We start from the raw sequence: 24,800 nt of genomic DNA, 5'->3' as shown, positions 1-24,800 counted from the left end.
GAGGAAGATAAGCTGACACAGTCTATAATTATTATTTCGGTTTAGGGGTTAAGTCTTTATTCCTTACCCATAGCCGGGATCAATTCGGGAGCAATTGGTATAAATACTAAGAGGATAATAAAGGGAAATATAAAGATATCAGAAATGAAGCGATTCCGAGCTCATAACTAACGGAAAATCGTGGTAATGCGAGAGTATATTAGTTAGATTGGATGGCAGAAAAATCTCTAACGCTCTAAAATTCCCGGCTCTGATCGAGTTATAAGGTTGGAAGCCTCATCGATCGGACTAACTCTATCGGATTCTATTTCAAATCAAACCTTGGAAGTGAGATGCTAGTTAACGTCAGATTACAAATACTTCTAGGGCCATGTAGTTAAGCATCGGAGTACCTACGGAGTACATTAGGTGAGCTAAAAATTTAGCATCGGAATAAAGATCTACATGTTCGGACTACATCGGACTACCTAAAACCAGCACATCAATCGTGCTAACTCCTAATGCCCGCGGTTGGAATTTTTCCGAATCATCCCATTATATCCTTTGTACTCTGATTTCAAATCTTCAAAGGCCTCATCCTTTTAAAGTTACGAAGCCGTAAACAACCCCGCTCTTTGAGTCATCCTAAGCCACTTCGTATATCGTAATGGCTTGGCAGCTAGCATTCATCCTCAACTCTAGATATTATGTTGTATTTATCTATGCGATTTATAGTCACTAGTGGGTCTAAAACAGGCCGTTGTTAAGCGGAAAGCTACCCTTGCACATTATGGAGTGCACTCTATGTACGGAGTAGTATAACTGAAATAACATGCAGCCCTGTGGGCCTAGATTGTCTAGAAATGATCTAAGATTCCTTCGGATAAGATCCAGACCTCAACTCCGAAATAAGAATATGGTTAGCTGCACTAGCTCGGTCTAACACGTGGATACTAGGATGCAAAGCCGCACAATCACTGAAAATTGACTGCGCCCTTTCGCAAGATCCTTCTAAAATTGGAAGCCTTCACGAGTTACATATCAAAGGGCGTGCGAATTAATTACCGAACTAGGACCCCGCACTGTGGGGTGTCGTCGGTTAGGTCTAGAGGATAGATACACATGCCCCAGAGAACAAGCAGCTTCATTTATCAGACATTCTTGGCCTTCACGCTCAGAATTCCATTGGATAATTCTGAGCGACTTTTCATCCAATATTTTAGTTTTCCACCCCAGTCTTACCCTCGTATAGTCCGCTCGCCAGTAAAAATCGAACTCCGACTCTTACTCCGATCATTAGCGGCTCCACACCGAGGCGGCTGTGACTACTGACGTCTTTCTTAAGTTGTCCTGCCAGGCTTTTACAGTGCAAAAGCTTCTAGACTCGATGTATGTATACTATGACTGAGGTGGTGGGGCGTTAGCTTTCTGAGATTTTCTTTCTTCTCGGAGTGGCAGCCTGACACGGAGTGAATCACCCAAGCTCTATATAAAGACTCAATGATATCTCCGTAGAAAGAAACATTCCAATCCAATCCGTTGCAAAGCATTAAGCCTTAATATCTGAAAAGCAGCATCATTATCGCACGTTGCTCTCGAACTATAAACACCGAACCAACTCATACTCGTTTACTTTTCGTTTACGTCTTACCTTCGCTGTCAAGAAATTCTCAAGCAATCCTCCAAAATCCCCCAAACCACACACAAAATGTTCACCAAATCCTCCAAAGCGTCTTGCAAGACTACATCGAGCGCAGCCTCAACCCACTCGACCGTCTCCACAGCGACAACCCTCAATGCATCAGACGCATCAACCAAGAGCCACAAGTGGTACTCGCTCGGCTCGAAGTCCCAGAGCTCTGTACCCAACAATAATGCCATGGAGGTTGAGAAGAAGAAGCTACACAACGAGGCCATTGCCAGCTACCTCAGCCTGCGCTAAGTGGTTTCGAACCAGTGGATGGATGCATCTACTTCTGCGCCGATTATGATCACACCCGCTCGGTTCACTCGCTATACCTCGAGTAGATGCTTCCGGGCTCTTTTCTTCTTTCCTATTGTCTGTTTTGGTGCTTGGTTTGTTGGATTTGGTTCGATGCTATACTGCGTCGATTTATGGGTGCACGTGTTCGCCCCTTCGCCTCACGATGGAATGATTTGGATTACCACATACTATGTTTAATAATTTGTGATTTGCATTTGTCTTTTGATTTGTCTGTCTTTATGGTGATGTTCAACGGTTATAATCTAGGCTGTTTGGCTGGTTTACTTGGCGTTCAAAATGTCTTGTTGAAATAGAGGAATATCTCTATGCTAAAGTTCTTTCTCTCAAAGTCTGTTCTAACTCAAGTATAGCAGTTCAAATATTGATCGAGCAACGTGGTAGTACCTGGTTTTCAATAGCTCGTAAAAAACAGTAATCATTATGGAAGGTAGGCAACAAATGTACGGGAAACTCCAGCACACATGACGAACGCTCAAAGGAGGCAACTCGGAACTCAATGCATATGTATATTACAACCCAGCCATCAGCTCTGCCATAGATATGGGTTTGCGGACCGCATTCGAGAAGCCTTCGTGGAAAGTAACCCAGACTTTCCGCCCGGCCTTGGACGACTCATCAACCCAGCTGTCGTTTAGATCATTAGGCTGTGGTGCAGGCTGTTCAACCAGCCGACCAAAGAAGTCCCGTTTCACAGCTGCTTCTCTGATTGCTTTGGCTGCGGCCGTCTCAGCGGAGTTCCTGGGACCCTTGACGCCGAGTCTAGATGCGCTCATGGCATCAGACTGCTTGCGCGTTGTTGCCTTGCGATACTCTTGGTCCAGCACTTGGCGGACAGCATACCGCACTGGCGCTGTACCACCAGAAGCCTCGATGGTACTACCTTTGATCTTTGAGAAGACCACAAGTGAGTCGATCGGTCTGTTTGAGGGTATATTAGCTTTGTATGTCTCACGGAAAATTTGAAATCCCACTCACGGTTCCATTCTGTACGCCCATCCACCGTGGCTTCCTTCATGTTCCACTCGGACTTTTTCAAAAGTCACGCCCATCCCGGTCATGACACGCACGGTAGACTGGACAAGCGCACGTTCGGACTCTTTGCGGACGGTGGCGGTGCTTCTCTGCTCACCGTTTCCACGGATGATGACCGGCTTAACGTCTGGTGATAGCATGCGGATCAAGTAAGGGACCAGATCTGTGATTATACTTTCATTCGATCGGAAAATGCGAGCCATAGGTGCCGAAAACGAGGCGTGGAATGCAGTCATGGCCGCGCGGTTCTGCTTTTGTGCTTCGAAGGCAGCAAAGTCGGCTCTAGGTCCTGAGAAAGGATGGGGCTCTTCGGCTTCCTCGTCATCATCGTTCTTATCGTCGTCGGTGGTTCTGCCAGTAGCTGTAGCAAATAGATGATGGAATGCGACAACCGACTGGCTGAGGTATGGAATCAGTTCCCACTCTTGAGATGAATGAACTTTCGAACTGATCGAGTCATGGAAATGAAGCCAGTCGTGGGCGGCGTTGGGTTTGGAAAAATAATTATCATCCTGGTATTGCTGGATGGGATACGAAGCGAAACAGTCCGATACACAGCGGTCATGATCACCGCTGGAATCGACCATTTCTCGCAATCGGTTGATTGAGTGTCGTTTTCGCAGATCTGCCACACCGACAGGAATACGGCTGTTGGTGGCATCAAAGCGATCTTGGAAACTCATGCCAACAGGAGCATCAGAGAAGCCAGCCCCCTCTGTAAACACACGGTTCACAATCTCACGAACACCCCCACGACTTAACTCTTTGAAGAATGCGCTACCCTCGGTCGATGCATTGAGGACTCGAGTCTCCAGCCAGTTCCTCGTGAGCCTGAGTGATGATGGCGACGACTCGTTTCGAAGCTTGTGTGCCAGAAATTCTGCGGCAACAAGCACGCTACGAATATCGCCCTCAGCAGACCCTTGAGTTTTGCCACTGCGATTTTTTTTGCTCGCCATACCCCAGGCTGCTTCACAGAGCCTTCTAGCCCCATCACTGTCGCAGGGGATGCCCTCGCGTCCGAAGATGAACTTGACTCGTTGAACAACATTCTCCAGTGGGGCTTGACGGACAGTGATCATCTCTGCAATGGACGATGCTCTAAGAGGCCGGAGACTGCTGTGATAGAGGTCATTGCAAACCAAAATCAACGGCCGCATGAATCGGAAGTTGTCACCCTTGCGCTTCTTGCCATTATTGCCCTCCGAAGACCATTTTGCGTTCCGTTGGTCAAGCAAAACAAGGTCAATGAGGGCCTTCATGAAGCCGCCCTCACCACCACTTCCAGAACCACCAGTGACACCGTCGACTTCGTCCACCACGACACATACGGGTTTACCGGCACGGCGGACCTTTTTATCACCAACCTCCACGTTCATGCCTTTGACGTTTTCGGTTCCCAGTGCATCGCGAATGCGGCCTTTGACCACATCTCTGCTGCGATCATCACTTGCATTGATTTCAAGCACTTCAAAGCCAGCCTGTCTGGCACATACGTGGGCTAATGTCGTTTTTCCAAGTCCCGGAGGGCCACTTAATAACAAAACCTTTCGGTGGATATACTCTTCTTCATCCTCCCGGGCAGACTTCTTCGGTCGAGACTTGGCTAGACCAGGGAATACAATTGACTCCCACCCCTTGAGCCAGCGTAGGACTGCTCGGTGTGTGCGTTCATCCCCAATGAGATCGGTGAATTTACGAGCACGGTATTTCTCTGTCCACATTGCAGAGTCTAACTTCTTCTGCTTTGAGCTCACGTTGTTCGCTTCGATGGTTTGCTGGACTTGGGGTTGAGGGACTGCGTTCACGGGCTTTTTGTCCTTGGCGGCATCGTCTAGCAATTTGTGGATGTCGATACCATAATAGCTCTTCGTTGCCTTTCCTGGTTCTGCCTTGGACCGATTGGCGATCATTTGTTTATACGAAACGGGGGCCTGGGCCTTCCTTTGCGGGACAGTATGGGCCTTGCCGGAACAAGTCTTGATCTGGAATCTCTTGGGGGCCGTCGGAGCAGGCCGGGGTGTCAGGTGTAGTGGTGTCCTGGAAGAGCTAAGTGTAGCATTGATTGTCCCATTCAATTTAGTGGCTGTCGGGGGCGGTGCCAGTATGCTAGGGAGTTCCGCCGGAGGCTCTTGAAAAAAGTGCTGGGGCAGGTCATATTGATTCTTCATCTGCTCGTCCCGGAAAGCAGCGAGGTCGTCTTCATCCTCGTCGTCATCATCAACGAAGCCTCCAACCATGCGCTGGCGCTTCGGCTCTGTCGGCTGCACACCTCCTTCTGAATTTGTGACTTTCCTCTTCTGCGAATCGTTGGTCGCATTGCCAGATGTGGGCGTAAGTGCGCCCGGAGACGCTATGAACGGCATTCTCGAAATGGGCGGCGAGGATGGCATAAAAGATAGATTTCGAGTAGGAGTGCGAGAAAACGGTCTCGGGGTTGTAGCGTTCTTCGTCGGCGTATCTACTATGTGGTTGTCAGTGCCACGACTCCAGGCAATGCGGGTTTGAGGTTGCCAACCGGGTTGTATGTCGTCTTCGCTACGAAATACATCAGATAGATTCCACGCTCGATGTTGAATCACGATTCCGTTGCGGGTCTGTTCACGGCGGTGCAGGTGGATTGCCTCGAGATCGTCGGAGAATGATTCAGACGGTGGGTTTGTGTTGCCAGGTCCTTCCGAGTGGAGGTAAACGGCGGGGTCAAACGAGGATAGGAATGATGGCGAGGAGGGAAGCATTCATGCGCTCAGACATCTCATGTCGTTGAATGGTCTCCGATGTAATTCCCTCTGATAGACGCGCGACGCGTGCAGAACGCGCTAGTCCCGTTTTGGCCGCAAAGTCCTTTTACAGTCAAGGCTTATATTGTATCTACAAGTGTACTCATACTCAAACAATGATTTATTTGTGACTAGATTCTTTTCGAGGCTCAGTGTGAAGTTTAAAGCATTGAATTGTTTCACTAAAATCAGAACAAAAATGATGGAAATTTGGCCAACCAATCTTGGTTCCATCCTCTAGTAAATGGTATACTGTACGATCATTTAACAGATAAAAAAGGTACCAACCTACTCGATAGGTCGTGATACATAAGAGAATTCGCGCGACTAACTTAGGCGCTCTTGAGCTTCTCGGTCAGCTCGGGTACCTTGTCAAACAAGTCACCGACGAGGCCAACATCAGCAACCTGGAAGATAGGAGCCTCGGGATCTTTGTTGATAGCAGCAATGACCTTGCTGTCCTTCATACCAGCCAAATGCTGGATAGCACCGGAGATACCGGCACAGAGGTAGAGCTGAGGAGCAACGTTCTTACCAGTCTGGCCAACCTGCAGACTGTTATCGGCGAAGCCACTGTCAACAGCAGCACGCGAAGCACCAACAGCAGCGCCGAGGGAATCCGCCAGCGGAAGCATGAGGCGGTCAAACTCCTCCTTGGACTTCAAGCCACGGCCTCCAGACACAACACGTGTGGCTGTGGCGAGCTCCGGGCGTTCTGACTTGGCCAATTCCTCGGACACCCACTCGGTGAGCGCGGGAACGTTGGGGTCCACTCCGTCGACGACCTCGGCGGAGCCGCCCTCAACTTCGACGTCCTGGAAGGCGGTGCCTCGCACTGTGATCACCTTGATCTTGTCGGTCGACTGGACGGTCAGAATCGCGTTACCGGCGTAGATGGGGCGGACGAAAGCTGGATTATGGTCAGTTGCCGGATCACATGTCAAACTTCTTTCTCTTGTCACATACTGTCCTCGCTCTCGATACCGGTGATGTCCGAGATTTGCTGCACATCCAAGAGAGCAGCCACGCGGGGCAACACGCTCTTTCCAAAGGCAGAGTGGCCTGCAACGACGTGGGTGAATTCGCCCTTCTTGATGTTCTCGACAAGAAGAGAGGCATAGTTTTCGGCGAGGCCCTATGATGTAAGAAATCCAATTGTTAGCCAAAGCTCCTTCTGCCGAAATTGATTCTGGAGGGTGCTAGGGCATATACCTTCTCGTATGCGTCGTTGTCCACGGCTAGCACCTTCTCAACACCCTTGATCTTAGCAGCCTCGGCAGCGGAGGTGGCCTTCACGCCGGAGCCAGCAACGAAGCCCGTTACTGAGCCACCGAGCTTCAGTGCAGCCGCGACTGCGGAAAAAGACGAAGATTCCAGCTTTCCATTGCGCTGCTCGAGGACGGCGAGGGTCGAGAGGAGGCGGGCAAGCGCCGAAGAAGTGGGCAGGCTAAGCTTCCGGGTGGGTTGGAGCTGAGCGCGGGCAGCCCGCAGGACAGAGTGCCTAGCGATTGGAATCATAATGACAACTTGGTAGAATGATTTTGCGTTGATCTTCCAGACATAAGAAGAAGAGCAAGATTAAAGCTCGGTGATTCGCGGTAAATGTTAATTTGGGTGGCTATCGTCGGCGTGCCAAGACTGGCTCCCCGAGGTCGGACTCGGTTAATGCGGCGGCGGCCATATAGCCCGATCGTTCTTCGAAATGACGCATGCGACGGCGATAAAAAAAGGCTAGATCTATTCCTCTGTTATGTTTTATGTTGATGCTTTAGTATTTCTATCGTTAGATTGATTTCAATTAACGGTATAAGATAAATTGTTGGAACAATAAATACGTGATATTTTGTACGCCAGAAATACCTTTACATGCAGAGAACATTAAGAGCTATAACCATCATGAAGTCGACTTCTTCTTCTTCTTGCCGCCAACCTTCGTTGCGACGGGCTTGCTTATGTCACCGTCCTCGAGCGCCTGAGCTTTGAGCTGCTGGAGTTTCTCTTTCCGCGCGGCCACGGATGCAGCCTCCTCCTCATCCTCTGCGGGCTTGGTCTTCTTGGTCTTCTTCTCCTCGAGCAGCTTGCCATCTCCAGCGGACTTGCGCTTCTTGGAGTCCTTGATAGCTTCAGTCTCAGGCGCAGCTTCCAGCACGTTGGCATCCTCCACCCACAACTCATCAGCGAGCCAAATAGGCAGGGCCATAGTGTTGGCACCCTTGATGTGAAGAGCCTTGATGTTTCTCCAGCCCTTTGCGACAAACTTATCGGTTAGACCGTTGACAACAGCGGCAATATTCTCAGATAGTTGCTCGGCTGTGAACTTGGACGAACCAACCCGGACGGCGGCGGTAGTGGATGGTGCGAGCTGCACGGCGGCGCAGCTCAGGGTGCGCTCGATCTCCTTGGCGACAATAAGAGGAGAGGCGAAAGAGGCGTTCTTCTCTTCCTTGGAGGAGTTCTTCTTAGTGTCCTTCTTGACCCGCTTGCCATCCGCCTTCTCGATCTCAGCGATACGAATGGGAATTGGGCGCTTGCTAGACTTGTAGAAGATCTTTCCGAGGGTCTGCACCAGGCGCATGGCGATACGGTCATCAGCCAGGAAGACATCGTGCTCGGCGAACAATTGGCGACGGCTCTCAAAGCTCTGATAGCGGGCCTTCAATTTAGAGAAACCAATAACCTTCTCGATGCGGGAGGAAAGGCCCTGGGGGAAGGACGGGTCGGCAATGATATCTTTAACGCCACGCTGGGGGTCGGCAGTGATCAAACAGATACTGAGCGAGGGGGATGTGTTGAGAGAGTGAGGGATGCTGATTTTTCCGGGCTTCAGTCGGTTCTTATCCACTACATGCTGCTTGGTGGTGAGAACGAGCCAGATGGCTTCGTTCTTGGTCGCACTGTCCTCGCCATCGGAGTCATCGTCGCCAATCAGGGTCTTCTTGGTGTTGGTCTTCTCCTGTTCCTGTTGAGAAGACTTGATGTGCTTCAACAGCGCGGTGGAAGCTTTGAGGACCTAATTGAAATAAGATAAGTACTTTGCGAAATTGACTCTGGGGAGTTATTGGTACTAACCTGGGGCTTGTCAAGTTGGTAAGGGGAGCCAGAGGTCACCTTAGAGGTGAGTTGAGTAGTAGAGGAGCCCATTTTAGCAAGTTGTAGACTCGATGAACATCTCCAATTTTTTCGCAATCATATCGGGACTCAAAAAAATTCGGAAGGCGGTGGCAGTTCATCCGTGCTTGGCAGACCCCAGTTGGCGCCTGAGGCCTTATCGCACCGCTGTTATCGGTTATCTGCATAGCATTCAAATCAAGTCTGACAACCAATTTTTATCTATCACTAGGCTCAGTGGAGGCACGTTGGGCGAAATATGACGCGCAATGAACACTTTTGCTCCTGTCTGTTATCTACCAAGTGCGAATCTAGATTGGCATGTGCATCAGAGACAGGTTAACCTCGCTCGTTAGATATCTCATACCGAAATCGTGATAGTATATTTCGGAGGCTCATAGGACTCGTAAAAGATACTCATGTCTAAGAGGTAAAGAGAAAAGTGACATAGAGTAGGATGACCATGGCCACCGTCGAGATATTCTATGCCCAAAGCCCGCCGATGCACTATTCGCCGACTCGAGCTTAACAAAGGTATGACATAGTAGTTTGCAACATCTAATTACCACACCTACCTAAGTAATCTGAGGACTTACGCGTGATTTTCGGTTCTGACTTTACTATAGTGACATCAGTACTCCGTGCGGAGAGCATATTGAATCATCTATGGCAGTAAAAGCGAGGTGAAATCAAATGACGCGACATGTATATGATATAGGTAGCTCTCCAGCCACAGCTCATGTGTATACAGAGGTCATGAGATTCTACGGAGTGGTTATCTTGTGCATTGTTTCTCTGGGTATGAATGATTGGCTTAGTTCCCTTCTGGTAGTAGGTTTTGATGTATGCAAGGGTACGAAGCGGCTGATGGACGTGTTTCAAGTAACCAGATGTGCAGCTGGAATAAACTCGAAGATTATCCCAGGTTTAGGCTTCTCCGAATTATCTAAAAATACTATACACCATGGAACAATCCCTCGCTTCTCCAGATACTAAAGGGATCTCACGAGAATCGATCGCCAAGTCCATCGTGGCTTGGATAACTATTTATAGACAACTGTGTTGGATCTCTGTGTAGATCAAACCGTTGTTTTAATATATGTTGATAGGTATCTTGACCCTTTTTGTAGCATCCAAACAAGCCAGATATTTTGAATGTACAGCGATGGGGAGGTGACTGAGTATGGGAAATTGCGTGCCGCACGTCGCAAGACACAGAAGTAAGCGTAGCGAAACTCCACATCCACAATATAACTATCATATATCGTAAGACCAAGCGTCGGGGGTGACCGTGGGATGCCAGATTATTACCGAGGTTCATACTCCGTACTTGTATGCTATATTATATGCTGTAACTACAACAGATATTGACAACCCACACAACTAGGACTGAATGTTGGGTATGTACTAGTGAGAGTCCATCCATTGCAGGTCCACATTAGTACTCCGTAAGCCGCAATAATGGAATTGGAAATGGAGTCTATACTAATTACAAAAATTAAATTAATTCCGATACGAACGGTGGTCCCCGAGAAGCCCCGTTTTTAATATATAAAATTGCTTGAGTGTTAGCACAACGGCATGATATTCGTCCAAATAACTATAATATTCTCCATACATCGTACATAACCAAGAGAGCTGCGTAAGCATCTTCGCATACCTAGGTAATAACAACGTATGATACCTGAATATGTTTTAAAGCACAAACAAAGAAAGAGGGGTTGGGTCGACGGATGTTACAATTTTTGGAGCAGGCACCAGCTGAAAATAAAGATGAAAGAATCGGAATGATCGGAGGACGGTGGAGCTCAATATTTGGACCCGAAAAGGCAGGTGTGATGGTGTTGGCTCTGGTTGCTTAGTTGGATACGTGTAGCAACTGTGGTTCGAGACAAAAGGCATATCTTAATCAGATGCTCACCCGCCTCAGCCGAACTTATTGTATAGAGAACAAGCTGTCGGTTTTCCGCGCAGTTATTGAGACAATACATTTTAGTGTAATTTCTTTAGTGTAATTTCGATGTAATTCTAGAGGTCTGCTAGAGCGTGCTATGACGCGGACCAGGCCGTGCCGTCCAAACAGTAGAATAAAGATTGCGGCGGATTGACAAGTCGGTCGGCTTCTACTCCGTAACTCGCCTATCATTGTTCCACTGGCTGGTCGATTATCGAAAAAGTGGATGGGCGGAGCAACTCTCGGCTGCTAGAGGAGTATGGAGAAGTGCGTGAATTTAGGCAGTTCATGCGCGGAGTCGTCATCACTGCGGGCTGTGATTATAGCTGAAAGTCTACTCATGAAGTACAGCGGACCAACGATATGAGTAATCCGTTTTCCAGACCTCCTGACTCTCTAGGTATTTATATAGTAATTGGGTCGTGGGCTGATATTTGAATCTTATTTGCGACGCATTGAGCAGGTCAGATCTGGTATGTTATTGTACTTGGTATTATTGGTACTAGGCTAGAATGTGTGTCCAGTTAAAGTGGAATAATACAACCGGCAAACGCTAGCATCGTCAGGGGAAATCCCCTTGCTGGCTACGCACACCGCACTGTAAGTCTTGGAAAAGCTGGGCGGAAGTAGATCGGTCAGGTTGTCCAGCTGCCAGGGGGTGAAAGTCTTATTCAAGCGTCTCCCTACAATAATTACCTAGGATGCAACGGCAAAGAGTTGTAACATTATAAGGGGGAAGTAACTTCAATAGCGTGTTGGAATGATGTTGTATTCAAGAATTGAACAAAGCAGACGTAATAATAAGTAAAATGAAGAATATCATCAAATGCTTCTGGTACCCATGGATACGCAAGGAATCTCGGCAGGCCAGCTGAATACTGATTGGTGTACCTGAATTATGGGGCCCAGAAAAGTGCAATACGTGCCTCTGATTGGCTGCCCCTGGCAGTTTAATCTCGCTTTGGCGCCAAGCCGCAGGGACCAAAGGTAAACAAAAAGAGGAACTGCCTCGCCCATGGATCATGCCGTTATAGAACTCCCCAGATGAAGAAAGAGAGACTGACTCGGTAGAAGTGCGCCGAACATAGAATGAACCCCTAGAAAGATTAAATTGTATCTGCCAAGCGAGCAAGTAGCATCCAGACTCTGTCCAGGGTCCACTACCAAGGTAGGCAGTGTGAGACAGTTGTATATTGAAGCTGTATCCCGTACCTGCCCCTTTTCCCGTGACTATCACGCTAACGCTATTTGGACATAAACCGAATCGCCCCCCCTCCTTTTTGTCTCTCCCTGACTTCTTCTTCCCCAGTCTTTCCAACCACAGCTCTCCTTTCTTGAAGTTTTCTCACACCCGAGGGATTCGTTCTCTCCACATTCATTTGAAAACCGCTGTTCTTTCTTCGACTCCGACAAACGCGCGACTACCTTTGAAGTGATGTATGTGCTATTTCCCGTTTATCTCTATATGTTGCAATAGCTTTCGCAATGTGGTGTGATGTGGATTGTTGTTGTTGTCGTTCTTGAGTGTCGGTTGGGAACTATACAGACGATTCGCAACACAACAAACGCGATATATGGCTGCAGGGACGGAATCAAGGGGAATCATTGGACGAGAAGAACCTCACATGGATTTTGACTGAACTAACACATGATGTTCAACAGTTTCGCACTACCACAACAATGAAGTTCCAGAACACCGTTGCTGTGCTAGCGACGGCTGGCCTCGCGGCCGCTCACGGCCATGGCCACGGTCACGTCCACAAGCGCGCTGCTGAGACCGAGGCCGCTTCGGCCGGCCCAGTCGTGTATGACTTTGTTGTAATGGACCCGTCCAGTTCGAGCGACCCTCAATCGATCAGTATCGAGGAAGCCTGCGCTGGTCTCGCAAACCATGAGTTTGAGTGGCTGGACTCTGCCGTTGCTGCTGCTTGCCCATCTAGCAGCTCTGCCGCACCTACGTCGACTTCCGCGTCGAGCTCCACGTCGAGCTCCACGTCCGCCCCAACAACAACCGCTACTGTTGCCCCTGCCATCCTCCAAGAGACCTCGGCTGTTATCATCCTCGCCAGCTCGACAAGCTCAGCCGTGGCAACCTCTAGCTCCACCACAGCCGCTGCTGCTACCAGCAGCTCAAGCAGCTCTTCTAGCTCTGGTGCCACCGGCCTCACCGCCGACTTCCCTGATGGAGAGATTGACTGTGGTGACTTCCCTTCGGATTACGGTGCTATCGCCCTTGACTACCTTGGTCTTGGTGGTTACTCCGGTATCCAGTATGTCACTTTCCTTGACGAGGTTATTAGCGACATTGTGACTGCCGTTACTGGTGACGAATGCCACCACGGTGCCATGTGCTCGTACGCTTGCCCACCTGGATACCAAAAGTCCCAGTGGCCTAGCGTCCAGGGTAGCACCGGCCAGTCCGTTGGTGGTCTCCAATGTAAGAGTGACAACAAGCTCTACCTCACCAACGAGAACTACAAGCAACTTTGCATCCCTGGTGTTGGCGGTGTCCATGTCAAGAACCAGATGTCCGACAACGTTGCCGTTTGCCGTACTGACTACCCCGGTACCGAGTCTGAGACCGTTCCTCTCTCCGCCGTTCCCGGTGTTGTTCACGACCTGACTTGCCCCGACGGTGAGGACTACTTCCTCTGGGAGGGCAAGGTCACCTCCGCCCAGTACTATGTCAACCCCAAGGGTGTGTCTACTGAGAAGGGTTGCCAGTGGGGTGACGGCACTGAGTCCATCGGTAACTGGGCTCCCATTAACCTGGGTGTCGGTTACACCTCCTCCGGAAAGTTCCTGTCCATCTTCCCCAACACCCCCACCACCACCAAGGCTCTCGACTTCAACGTTAAGCTTGAGGGTGACGACCTCAGTGATGAGTGCCGTTACGAGGATGGCAAGTTCTATGACTCCAACGGTCTGATCAGCGGCAACAGCGGCTGCACAGTAAGTTTTCTGAAACCCCCCAGTGTACAAATTTCAATACTAACGATATCTCCCAGGTCGGTGTCACCTCCGGCAAGGCCTATTACGTCTTCTACGACTAAATGTCGCAACCGCTTTTTGGTCGGCGGCAGTCCTTACCCCGCCAAGCGAAATTCGATGAGCTTCCCATGCACTAGGGCGAGCAGAGCTACCGCTCCCATCTCACTTCCCTATGTGTATCTGTCTATATTCACGGCTTCTTATTCGAAGGATCATTATTTTTTTCTGTGTATCTTAAGTTTTATTTTGTTTTACGTGTGACTGGGCCCGAAATCCAATGCTCGTTGCACCTTTTTTGTTTATTTCTTATGACCACATTTACCCCCCAGGTCAGGCACATTGATGGGAGCGATATCCTTTTTATTTGACGGTTAGATTTCCTTCTTTATTTTCAAGTACCAATCAGTTCTTGATTTCAAATCTATCCCTCGTTCCCTTTCCTTTCACCTTTGTCCTGGTGACTAGAGGTTGGATCTTCCTTCCCGAATCCCGATGTTTTCTTTTGACTCTTGGTGACTTGATTTATCCTGTGCCTTGCTTGAAATGAAAGGTTCGAGTGTATGGGTTGATTCAACGGGAAAAATCATGGCACACAGCTGGTTCTGTAACGGTCGGTCATCGGCTGGCCGCTCTTGAGTGATCTAGTCCAGCAGATGTGCACTGCCTGTCTTGAGTCAGATATCTTCCTCTACCTAACTATCCTTCGAATGATATTCCACACCTTTATTTCCTCTCCCATGATAAATTAGGCGCCAGAGCTAGCTACATATTCCAGCGACAGTCAATGTAGGACTCCTCTCTTAAGATACACGTTGCATAACCTGCCAGTGAACCATGTGTGACAAGTATGAACTTAAGTATTTTTATATTTGAGCACCTCCCCACAATGTGAGGGACAAGCTAATTATTAATGTGGCGGCAAGCGCTTAGTTAGAGTATGTGACATGTCGCATACATGATGAAACGCCAAATCTGCGACCCCACCTAGAGCTTTCATTCGAGTTTCAAACACTTTCAAACAAAACCAAAAGCTTTATAGGAAGTATACACCCACCTAGTTAGCTAGTGTGTGCTTGACGATGGGCGATGCGGCGCGCCCGACTGACGATGCATTTAGCCGATTCTCTAGGTCCGTCCCAACCAAGGCATGGTCTTCCTATTTACTTCCCCGGCAAGTCATATTCCCAAGATCTCTCGTCAGATAGACGCCACCCTTGCTCGATAATGGATGAGCAGATCTTCTTGTCAACGGCCGGTTAACATAGATAACCCCCAGAGGTATTTCCGAAGGTATTTCTGAGCTATAGCGTAAGGTGCTACCCAAGCAACTCGAATTAGTAGTCGGCGGTCGATTGAGTATGATATTGTCATAATACTCTTTTATCAGAGTGGACTGGGGTCAGGGACTCCGGGTTTACGACAAAGAGGGATTATTTATCGATTCTTTACTGTACATGGGCCTATGCTACCAGTACGATGGGTGGAGTTACTTGGTGTCTCTGTCGACCTCTGACATCATATGGGTTATATTGTAGAGGACGCGCAGTCCGACAGCCAACCTTCGGTTCTAGTTGACGTCGGCAACGATGCTTGCGAAAAGGAGGTTTTGTGCTGGAATGAAGCTGGGGTGATTTATATCCCATTGATATGAAGCAGAAGAAAACTCTGCCTCCCGCTACAACCATCACAGCTAGAGCTCCTATGGGAGCTACAGCAAGGTTATCTTCTAAATATTTGAGATCGATGCAGTATTCTTTCAGTGAAAGACCCATATACTAGATTTTATGGTTTGACTTTGGAAACCTTGAAGGATAGGAGCCTGAAGAGACCTAGTTGGACGGGAGCGACACTGCGGTTCCAAAGAAACGCCATATGAAAGCTAACTTGAGGCTATCGAGTGCCGGTTTTGTGATCACTAGAAAGGTAAAATGACAAAATTGGAATAAAAGGGCGATATATATATATATCTATACAGGACCTAAGCGAAGAATACCATTGCTGCAGCTCGGGGAGGTAAGCGGGCCAAAAGTTCAATCCAACAAGTAAAATTACACTATAGAGCTTGAGTGTAACAAAGAAGCTCAATTATGTCGGTCTTTATGTAATACCTCTCGTTGTGGATTTCCACTGTACCGTTTTATATAACCGTCCGTCAGACAGCCCACATGCGTTAGACCCATATGTATTAGGCAAGGGGATCGATTTCGCGAGAGGCAGAACTCCACAGCTGACATGTAGTCATTGAGATACACAAATCATCCAAGAAAATCTTTCCTAATGCTGGGTTTCGTACAAGACCGGTCAAGTGAACTATACCAGAAAATATACCAAAAAATCAAACTACCCGAGGCCCCACCAGCACTTGTCAACAAAAAACTCAGTGCAAAAACTAGGGCGTTAGGTTTTTTTGTCCATAATTGGTCAGGCTGGACGTTAGCTCATATGCCCTTGGAAGGAAAATCGGTTGGTTTGACCAAAGCTCGAGCCAAAATGATACCGAGGTGGTCGGGCAATGGCTGGGAGACGCGACGAGGTAACCAGTGAACAATTCCGTGAAGTAAATGGGGGGTTAGGGGGAATTAGGGGGCTTGCATTTTCTGCTGGGAATTGTATGAATTCTCCTCCGTACGGAGTATACCCTAGTACTTGGTATTAGCTATGTACGAGTCTAGAGAAACTGCCTAAATTTCACCATTGACTCCTGATACTTGAATAGGCGTACTATGTAAGAGGGAATATATGTTGTACTCGCTTTTTCGAAATCGTCCGAGGGGCTACAGGGTAAATCAGAACAATTTTGAGGTCATGAATACCATTCCTGACACAATAAACCTGGTTTACTGTCTCGCGTGGGGTCACGTGTTTTGAGACGCGGACGCGTTGCAGTGTATAGAGTTGACAGCACAAGTTAAGAGGAAACAAACGTTTAATTCGCGCCTTTTCACGTTTTCGGCACTCCATTTACGAGTTATTAACTGTACAATACATAAAGACAGCAATTGAAATCGCGAACCTGCAGTGGAGCGTGGTTGGCGCCTATCGAACGCGTCTCGGACTGTAAGCGTGCATTTCCGCGCAGGGTGGACGAGACCCTCCGCCCCAGGGCATTCCACCACCACACACCTTTCGACCTTTTTCTTCAATGCTTCTCCTCCTTACTCCTTGATTACTTTCTTTACTCCCACCACACCTGTTTCTCTAGGGGAGGCCTTGCTGTCTTTCTTTCCTTTAAAATTCCCCAGGTTCCTCTCTGTGTTTGTATAACACGGAGACGCGGGTCCTCGACTTCGACTCAGGTTTTTTTTAATTTTCGTGAGTAGGAGTGCTCGTTCGACTTCGTCCCACCTTTCTACTATGGAGTCCTCTCCATTGAAGAGTCGAGTTGGCTCGATCTTGGGCGTGAAACGTCCTGCAGCCCTGCTGCCTGCCTTTGAGCCGAGCTCGTCGCCCTCCCTTCCTAGGCCTCAAAAGCGTGTAGCACGCGAACCAGATGTCTCGACGTATCCCACTCCGGTCCCGACCTCGTCGACCCATATCATGTCCTCCTCGCCCCCTCCTGGCGTCGCTGCCTCCCGACCTTCTCTGTCACGGTCCTTCTCCGCTGCCCTGGAACGCGCGCCTTTGTCTGCGGTGCCTGCGATAATGTTGTTGGAGAATGGGGAGCCTATTCTGATGGGAAGGTCCAGTGTCTCATGCCATCACCAACTCGCTGCTAGTCGTATGATCTCTCGTGTTCATGTCAAGGCTACATATAAGCCGGCTCCGAATCCATTCGATCGGGATAGGGTTGAAATCGTGTGCATGGGATGGAATGGGATAAAGATTCACTGCCAAGGGAGGAAATATGACTTGGCCAAAGGCAAGACCTTCACCTCGGACATTAAAGATGCAGATATCATGATAGATGTCCACGAGGCTCGTGTTCTGGTGCAATGGCCTCGCAGCGAACGAAGGGATTGCCCGTCCACCGACTCGGAACAAACCAGTGATGAAGCAACACCAACTCAGCGGCGTCAATCCCGACGAGAGCCGCAGGAAAGTCCGCTCTTGGATCGCCAGCGTCTGGCATCGCCTGTCTCCCCTTCGCCTGCTGTCCAGCATGCCATCCCCCCATCCTCGCCAATCTTCACACCTTCTCGTTCCCGGGCTGCAGTAGTGGTGTATGAGGACGAGCCCTCTCCATTGAAGCGTCACAACACCGTCACTGGAGTGACATCCCAGAGTGCCCGTCGTGCTACCGCTATGCTTCATACCTCGCGGGCGAGCGAGTTGAGTGAACTGAGTAGATCCGAAGAGTTCTCCGACAATGACGAAGAGAATGATCCTATCATTCACTCCTTTGGACCATTCGGAGAGAACCTTCTTCCTCGTATGGCTTCTTTCAGGGCGGGTGATTCCCCCGTTCAGACCACTCGTTCTCCTCGCAACCTGCTTCCTGCCCAACCTCTCCAACCTACCCGGTCCCCTAGACAGCCAGCTACGGTCCAAGAGGACAAGGAATTAGAGACGACCGAGGCTAAACCCCAGTATACCGACGAGCGGTCCGAGCGAGTCCGCAACCACGCTGCCAATCAACTTGCCTTCTCCCGGCTGTCCTCCACGCCCTTCTCCACTATTGTGAACAATCTCCCTCCCGCGTACTGGAAGTCCGGACACGAGTACCCCACCGGCCTGTCCCGGTCTGATATCCGCAATATTCTCGAATCGACCAAGTTTATTGGCAGAGTTGCCCGTGAAGGCAAGGATGCCGCCGGCAAGCCACTTGAGAGTGAATATTACTACGTTCCCGATGAGGATGATGATACGATGCGACGATCTGCTGTGGTGGATGATCTTCGGAAACCAGGCCTGCGCAACTGCCGGAAGCAGCACAAGGTGAGTACCTCCATATCTATACATCTATTGATGTACCCGAACCCCCGCTGACTTGTGTCCAGCAATACTTCTGGCGCAAGCCCAAATGAATCATTGAACGAAAAAGTTCCTATGTCTTTCCACCGTCGGATGGATGTTCTCAGTACATATTTCCAGTGATTCTTGGTCTCCCTGGCTGCTGGGGGGACTCGCATAGCGTGGCGTGAGGCATACCCTGATTTTAATTCATTATTATCAACATCCTTGTTTGTTTTTCTTGTGTGCCCTTTTTTCCCTGTTTTTTGGACTTATCTCCTTGTTATACCATCAACCTGTACGATACTCTGGTCTCCCAAAGCGCGTCTATATCGTTTTGGGCCTTGGATATCCCGAAGTTGGTTTCTCAACGCGTCATGTTACCTTTGGCCATCATTGGCCTTTTTTTTTTGCCTTGATATCAGTTGTTCTGATACCGGCTCTCATGTGTCACAGATGTCTGTTTGGAGAGATGCTTCACCAGCTTGACCCTGCCAGAAGGAACTGTTCAAGTCACGTGCTCTTCGACTATATGTATCCTACCTTTGCTTTTGCCTCGTTGGTTTTGCTATTTTGTCAGTTTGCTTTCCAATGGTTGAACGTACTTACGACTGTATGTTAGCTCGTCAATTCCAATATATCTGTTCGAACAATTACCTTGATACTGTAGATAGTTGTTATGTCTTGGCAGCTAGAATGAAATCATTATAATCAATCACAGCAATCATAGTAGGCTCAGAGTCTCAATAAAGCATTCGGCTCGCCTAGATCCATGGCAATACGGCGAATACAGGCTCATGTACGAGTACGTATACTATAACTGCCAAGACTTCCAATTCTTGGTATATGGCCATTGTGCGAGAGTGAATTGGTATTCCTTTGTACAACTGCCATGTCAGTTCCACTCCCACCCGATATCGTCGCCACCCGCACGTCACCACTTTCGCCTATATCAAATACCTGCTTCTTGTGACAGGTCCTTGATCCCCATGGACGTATGGATCACCACTGCCGAATACCGTATGATCCGACCACACGACAATTAGACTTTAAATACCCCGCACCGAAGAGATATAAAAGGACAAGCAGATAAGCTGGGAATATATCGAAGACGAATACTATTTTCACCACCACACACTATTTTCCTCTATTCCACAAGCTAGCTTCAAACCAGCCACTGGCAACCATATACGTCCAATTCTACATCTTACTCTTATCCACACTCGAAATGGCATCAAACAATCACAATGATCACAATGATAACCACGGCAAAGTCCCAGCCAGCAAAGAACAAATCATCATTCTCCCTTTCGCTCAGAGCCATAGTCCTTCAAACACTACCGGGTCACCGGGTCCCACCACAGAGGACTTATGTGAGAAGTGCTGGAAGCCGGCTTTAGCTCGCCAACATAGCTGGAGCAACGAGGACCGCAAACACCAGCTGCAGAAACGATTGCAAGGGCCGCAAAAGGGAAGAGAGACCGGGTTCACAGAGGCGCATAGTGGGGATCAAAATAGCCCGAAACAGCATTTAGTGCTGTGATGATCGTCCTTTTGATGCATTATAACTCATGGTGGGACCTGGCGAAGTGGGGGGTTTGGGATTGAAATGATAGACTTGTAAATTGCGAATCACAAAAGGCGTTGAAGGCGAAATTGAAATTGAACTCGGCCTTGAACTTGAAATTTGAATTGAAAGGACACACACGAGAAAAGGGTTAAGAGATATAATAAGATGAAGTACAAGAAGTTATCGCACAAGTGTCAGGTGGATAAGCAAATAAAAGTCCGCCTTCACCTCCGCTCTCCGCCTTAGACCTTTGGACTTTTAGACCTTCGACCGGCTTCGCTTCACTTCAAAGCTTTGAGCTTGGTGCTGTTCTCTTATTATCTTCTTTTCCCCCAATGTGGCATTCAAGTCACTTATGCGCTTTCCTCTCGGACATTCAGAAAGTACCCCACGATTGAGCTTGTAGCCATGGATCGCCAACGTAAAAGTACGGGCTACCACACCTCACCTTGGAGATATTGACTGACATGTCGCGTTTTTATTGCAGGGGAGCTTCGCGACCTGAACGAGCGAGCCTGGGCAGGCGAATCTGGTAAAATCCCATCTGACTCCCTTTATGACGAAATGCCATTGCAGCCCACCTTCGAGATGATGCTAACCACTTGCAACTAGATGTATTCCCCACTAGCAAGTCCCTTGACTCCGCGCTCAAGAAGAACACCGCATTCATCAAACGTCTACGCACCGGCATCAGTGCCTCCGCCCTTTCTACTTTCCTCGCCGACATCCGTTCCCTCTCGCTCCACAAATACCTTTCCGAGATCATTTCCGCCTGCTACGAAGGCCTCTGCAAACTCAAATCCCCCGGCGAAATTGCCGCGGGAGTGGAGGTTGTGAGCGCGCTTCACCAGCGTTTCGGGCCCTGGGAATTCACACGACAGATCGGCTGGCTGCTCGGCCGCGGACTGAGCACACCGGATAAAGCACAGCTCAAGGCGCTCAGCCAGGAGATTCGTGAACGCGAAGAGAAAGACCGCCTGTCTCGACATCGCGTTCTTCTCCGCGTGGTGACAGAGCTTTGGCTGGTCAATGTGCTGAAGACCCTCGATGACGTCGAGCGACCTGAGGAACTGGGTGCGAAGGGCAAGGAGGGAGCAGTTGGGATTGGGAACAAACCGTCCGATACGCCGCTGAAAGCCAAGACCCCCGCCGTGGGCGCGAAGGACCAGGACAAACAGGCCGACCCGTTCCCATTGGAGGTTCTGAAGGAATTGCTCGGTCATGACCGTGATCATACAAACCTGCCCCTTGCAGTCTTGTTTGTGAAGAGCTTTAGCTGGGATATCGTCGGCTCGAAGCTTGCCGAAGATGGCCGGAAAACCGTTGAGGCGGATGGCGCTACTACGACCTCTGGCGCAGAGGCGCAGACTACGGAGACCAATGGGTCCTCCGAGACCGATTTGCCCCTGACTCCAGAGAAAGTTCAGCAGCGGTTCAGAAACATCTTGAACCGGTACCTTGAGGATGTCAAGGCTCACGTGGTTCGAGACCAGAGAGCGCTGGCACAGCAAAACCGCCGTAATGCCGAAGCATACGTGAAGAGTGGTGAGATCTTCGAGGACCGCCAGGCCAATTTCGAGAAGCAGTCCAAGGTCCTGGAAAAACTCGTGGCCAATACGCAGGTGCTCTGTGAGGCTTTGGGAACCGACATGCCCGATCTAGCCGAGAAGGAACCCACCGATGCTTCTGCCAGTGGTGGTATTGGCCTTGTGAAGACTACTGATTACCTACGAGGCCAAGGCGAAGGCGCTGGGATTTGGGAAGACGAGGAGGAAAGACGTTTCTATGAGAATCTGGTCGATCTGAAGGGCAAGGTACCTGCGGTTTTACTCGAGGATGGCAAAAAGAAGAAGACTGAAGGCGAGGAGTCAGGTAAAAAGAAGCCAGATGGCGAAACCGCTGACCCTGGAGAGCCTTCGGACGAGAAGGCAGCTGCGGAGGCTGATGACCAGTCAACTGCCATTGCCAGCAAGACTGTGGGTGCGCAGGTGGACTCCCTTCTTGCCAAGCTTCCCGAGTTGCAAACCAAAGATCAAGTCGATCAGTTTGCCCTGGATTTCTGCTGGGTGAACTCCAAAGCATCACGAAACAGGCTTATCAAAGCTGTGTCGGACATCCCCAAGGGTCGCATTGATCTTTTGCCTCTGTATTCTCGCCTGGTAGCCACGCTTGGACAATACTTGCCAGATATTCCACAGGGACTGACCACGTACCTCGATGAAGAATTCCGAAGTCTGCAGCGGCGAAAGTCCAAGGAATTCCTCGGTCAAGTACGCATGAGCAATGTTCGCTACCTAGCTGAACTGACCAAGTTCGGTGTCGTTCCGGAGCATATTATCTTCCATTGTTTCAAGGTCTCGCTTGACGAATTTTCGCGCATGAACATTGAAATTATCGGCCATTTGCTGGAGAATTGCGGCCGTTATCTCCTGCGCAATCCCGAATCATCACCCCGGATGGCTTCTTTCCTCGAGACCTTGAGTCGCAAGAAGACCGTGCAACATCTGGCCCAGCAGGAGCGGATGGTTATCGAAAATGCCATCTACTATGTTGACCCCCCACCACGCCCAGCGATCCAGCAGAAGGAACGTACCCCCATGGAGCAGTACATCCGCCGGCTAATCTACCTGGATATGAACAAGCGGAATTACACCAAGATCTTGAAATCCATCCGCAAACTTCACTGGGAGGAGCAAGAGGTCGTTGAGATTCTGGAACGTGTGTTCAGCAAACCGGTGAAAGTGAAATATGGCAGCATTCACCTTCTGGCAATTCTTGTCAGTGCTTTGTACCGGTACCACCAGGATTTCGTGATCGGCATCGTCGACAATGTCCTGGAGCAGGTCACGCTTGGCCTCGAGCAGAATGACTTCAAATTTAACCAGAAGCGCATTGCAGAAATCAAATATCTAGGTGAGCTCTACAACTACAAGATGATTGATTCCCCGGTGATCTTCGATACGTTGTACCGCATTATCACCTTTGGCCATGAAGGTGGGACCCCGGCCCGTGGAAAGATCAGTATGCTGGACTTGCCAGACGACTACTTCCGCTTGCGCCTGGCATGCACCCTTCTTGACACGTGTGGCCACTGCTTCGACCGTGGCTCTGCCAAGAAGAAATTGGATTTCTTCCTTGCCTTCTTGCAATACTACTTATTTACTAAGGATCCGTTGCCCATGGATGTCGACTTCCTTGTCCAGGATACATACCACTCTATTCGCCCGCAGTGGAAGCTTGCTACCGAGGGTGAAGAAGCGACCCGGATTTTCAGCGAAGCTGTTGCCTTGAACTACAACGTACAGGATTCCGAGAGACCCGTCGAAGCCGACGAAGAAGATGCAGAGAGCAGCTCTTCTGACGAGGATCTTGAGGAGGATGCTATTCCCGAAATAGACGAGGACCAGGAATCCAGCGATGAGGCCGAAGTAGGTTCCCCATCTCATCTGCATGAAGTACGACCCATTAACCCGTTTAACCCGTTGAAGGCGTCTGGACCCAACCCGGAGGCCAATGACGACAGCGATAGCGAGTCCGAGGACGAACAAATCGTTGTCACCAGACAGGAAGAGGAGCGCGACCCAGTGACCGAGGCTGAATTTGATCGAGAATTCGAAAAAATGATGGCCGAAAGCATGGACTCGAGACGGTTTGAACGCAAGACTGTCTTTGATATCCCTCTTCCCATGAAACGCCCTCGGGAAAACATGCCCAGCGAGTCTAGCCCTGAGCCAGTCCCGGCAGAACCAGTTGCGCCTAAGACAATGGCCTTTTCCCTGATGACAAAGAAGGGAAACAAGCAACAGGTAGTATTTTCCATCCGCGTTCGCAATATTATGCCGATTGCTAATCATATCTAGACCCGCACCATCGATCTCCCGTCGGACTCGACCTTTGCTATTGCCATGCGGAGCCAGCAACAAGCCGATCGGGAAGAACAGCAGCGCATCAAGAACCTGGTCCTGAACTACGAGGCGTCGACCGAACCCGAACCCACCGAGAGTGAGCAGTATCCCCTGGTTAACCCGAATAAGCCCCAACTGAGACATCCCAAAGCAGCAACCCAAGAAAAGCGCACCCCCGCCAGCCAGCGGATGGACAAGGCCGGCGCGAACCGGTCCGCCTTCCGTTCCCGCAAGCTCCAGCTCAGCGACGTCAACTGGTAATGAATGCTGCCACTATCTGGACTGAGGTCCATATTCCGTATCTTCACTTGACACAACAGCCAGCGCCTTTCCCCCATGGAAGGCTGCCGTCCAACCATGGAACAGTTCTTTCGTCTCTGCACTACCCAGTGTGAAAAGCTCTTGGTTCAACCCAATGAGCTTATCTATGGTTGACGTCGCACACAACGCGAGTATGCAATGCCGTATGAGTATGACTAGGAATCCGTTCTTGCTAATGGAATCTACCCCGTCGTGAATGCCATCGAAATGGATGCACTCGTCTTGCTACTCGTGATCCTTTTTTATCGCTTTCCCATCCTGATTG

At 49.5% G+C, this 24,800-nt stretch overlaps 7 protein-coding genes across 7 annotated transcripts; 4 read left to right on the top strand and 3 right to left on the bottom strand.

Moving 5' to 3' along the window:
• Nucleotides 1-1,638: 1,638 nt before the first annotated feature.
• Nucleotides 1,639-5,754, bottom strand: N7518_005332 (putative sister chromatid cohesion factor (Chl12); the record flags this gene model as incomplete). The annotated part of the gene is made up of 3 exons (XM_057186259.1): nt 1,639-1,879; nt 2,498-2,902; nt 2,960-5,754. The coding sequence occupies 3 exons, from the start codon at nt 5,752-5,754 to the stop codon at nt 1,639-1,641; spliced, it is 3,441 nt and encodes a 1,146-aa protein (XP_057043029.1).
• A 374-nt stretch (nt 5,755-6,128) lies between these two features.
• Nucleotides 6,129-7,314, bottom strand: N7518_005331 (electron transfer flavoprotein subunit alpha/FixB family protein; the record flags this gene model as incomplete). Its single annotated transcript, XM_057186258.1, has 3 exons — nt 6,129-6,706; nt 6,763-6,931; nt 7,009-7,314. 3 exons carry the CDS (start codon nt 7,312-7,314, stop codon nt 6,129-6,131), a joined length of 1,053 nt encoding a protein of 350 aa, XP_057043028.1.
• A 376-nt stretch (nt 7,315-7,690) lies between these two features.
• N7518_005330 (uncharacterized protein) lies at nt 7,691-8,937 on the bottom strand (the record flags this gene model as incomplete). The annotated part of the gene is made up of 2 exons (XM_057186257.1): nt 7,691-8,806; nt 8,866-8,937. 2 exons carry the CDS (start codon nt 8,935-8,937, stop codon nt 7,691-7,693), a joined length of 1,188 nt encoding a protein of 395 aa, XP_057043027.1.
• A 3,026-nt stretch (nt 8,938-11,963) lies between these two features.
• On the top strand, nt 11,964-12,294 carry N7518_005329 (uncharacterized protein; the record flags this gene model as incomplete). The annotated part of the gene is made up of 2 exons (XM_057186256.1): nt 11,964-12,026; nt 12,058-12,294. Coding segments are annotated over 2 exons (300 nt in total), but the record flags the coding sequence as incomplete, so codon positions are not given.
• A 244-nt stretch (nt 12,295-12,538) lies between these two features.
• On the top strand, nt 12,539-14,128 carry sun1 (SUN family protein UTH1; the record flags this gene model as incomplete). Its single annotated transcript, XM_057186255.1, has 2 exons — nt 12,539-13,810; nt 13,867-14,128. The coding sequence occupies 2 exons, from the start codon at nt 12,539-12,541 to the stop codon at nt 13,909-13,911; spliced, it is 1,317 nt and encodes a 438-aa protein (XP_057043025.1). The 3' UTR covers nt 13,912-14,128.
• Nucleotides 14,129-17,203: 3,075 nt separating this feature from the next.
• Nucleotides 17,204-18,813, top strand: fhdA (putative transcription factor Tos4; the record flags this gene model as incomplete). The annotated part of the gene is made up of 2 exons (XM_057186254.1): nt 17,204-18,724; nt 18,787-18,813. The coding sequence occupies 2 exons, from the start codon at nt 17,204-17,206 to the stop codon at nt 18,811-18,813; spliced, it is 1,548 nt and encodes a 515-aa protein (XP_057043024.1).
• Nucleotides 18,814-20,717: 1,904 nt separating this feature from the next.
• Nucleotides 20,718-24,475, top strand: N7518_005326 (regulator of nonsense transcripts 2; the record flags this gene model as incomplete). The annotated part of the gene is made up of 4 exons (XM_057186253.1): nt 20,718-20,736; nt 20,797-20,841; nt 20,922-24,115; nt 24,170-24,475. 4 exons carry the CDS (start codon nt 20,718-20,720, stop codon nt 24,473-24,475), a joined length of 3,564 nt encoding a protein of 1,187 aa, XP_057043023.1.
• Nucleotides 24,476-24,800: the final 325 nt, after the last annotated feature.

This window comes from Penicillium psychrosexuale (genome assembly GCF_028828465.1).
Source record: "Penicillium psychrosexuale strain IBT 29551 chromosome Unknown utg000003l, whole genome shotgun sequence".
NCBI classification, from domain to species: Eukaryota; Fungi; Ascomycota; class Eurotiomycetes; order Eurotiales; family Aspergillaceae; genus Penicillium; species Penicillium psychrosexuale.
Note: the sequence above shows the minus strand (reverse complement) of the source record. Positions and strands in the feature narration are given on the sequence as shown.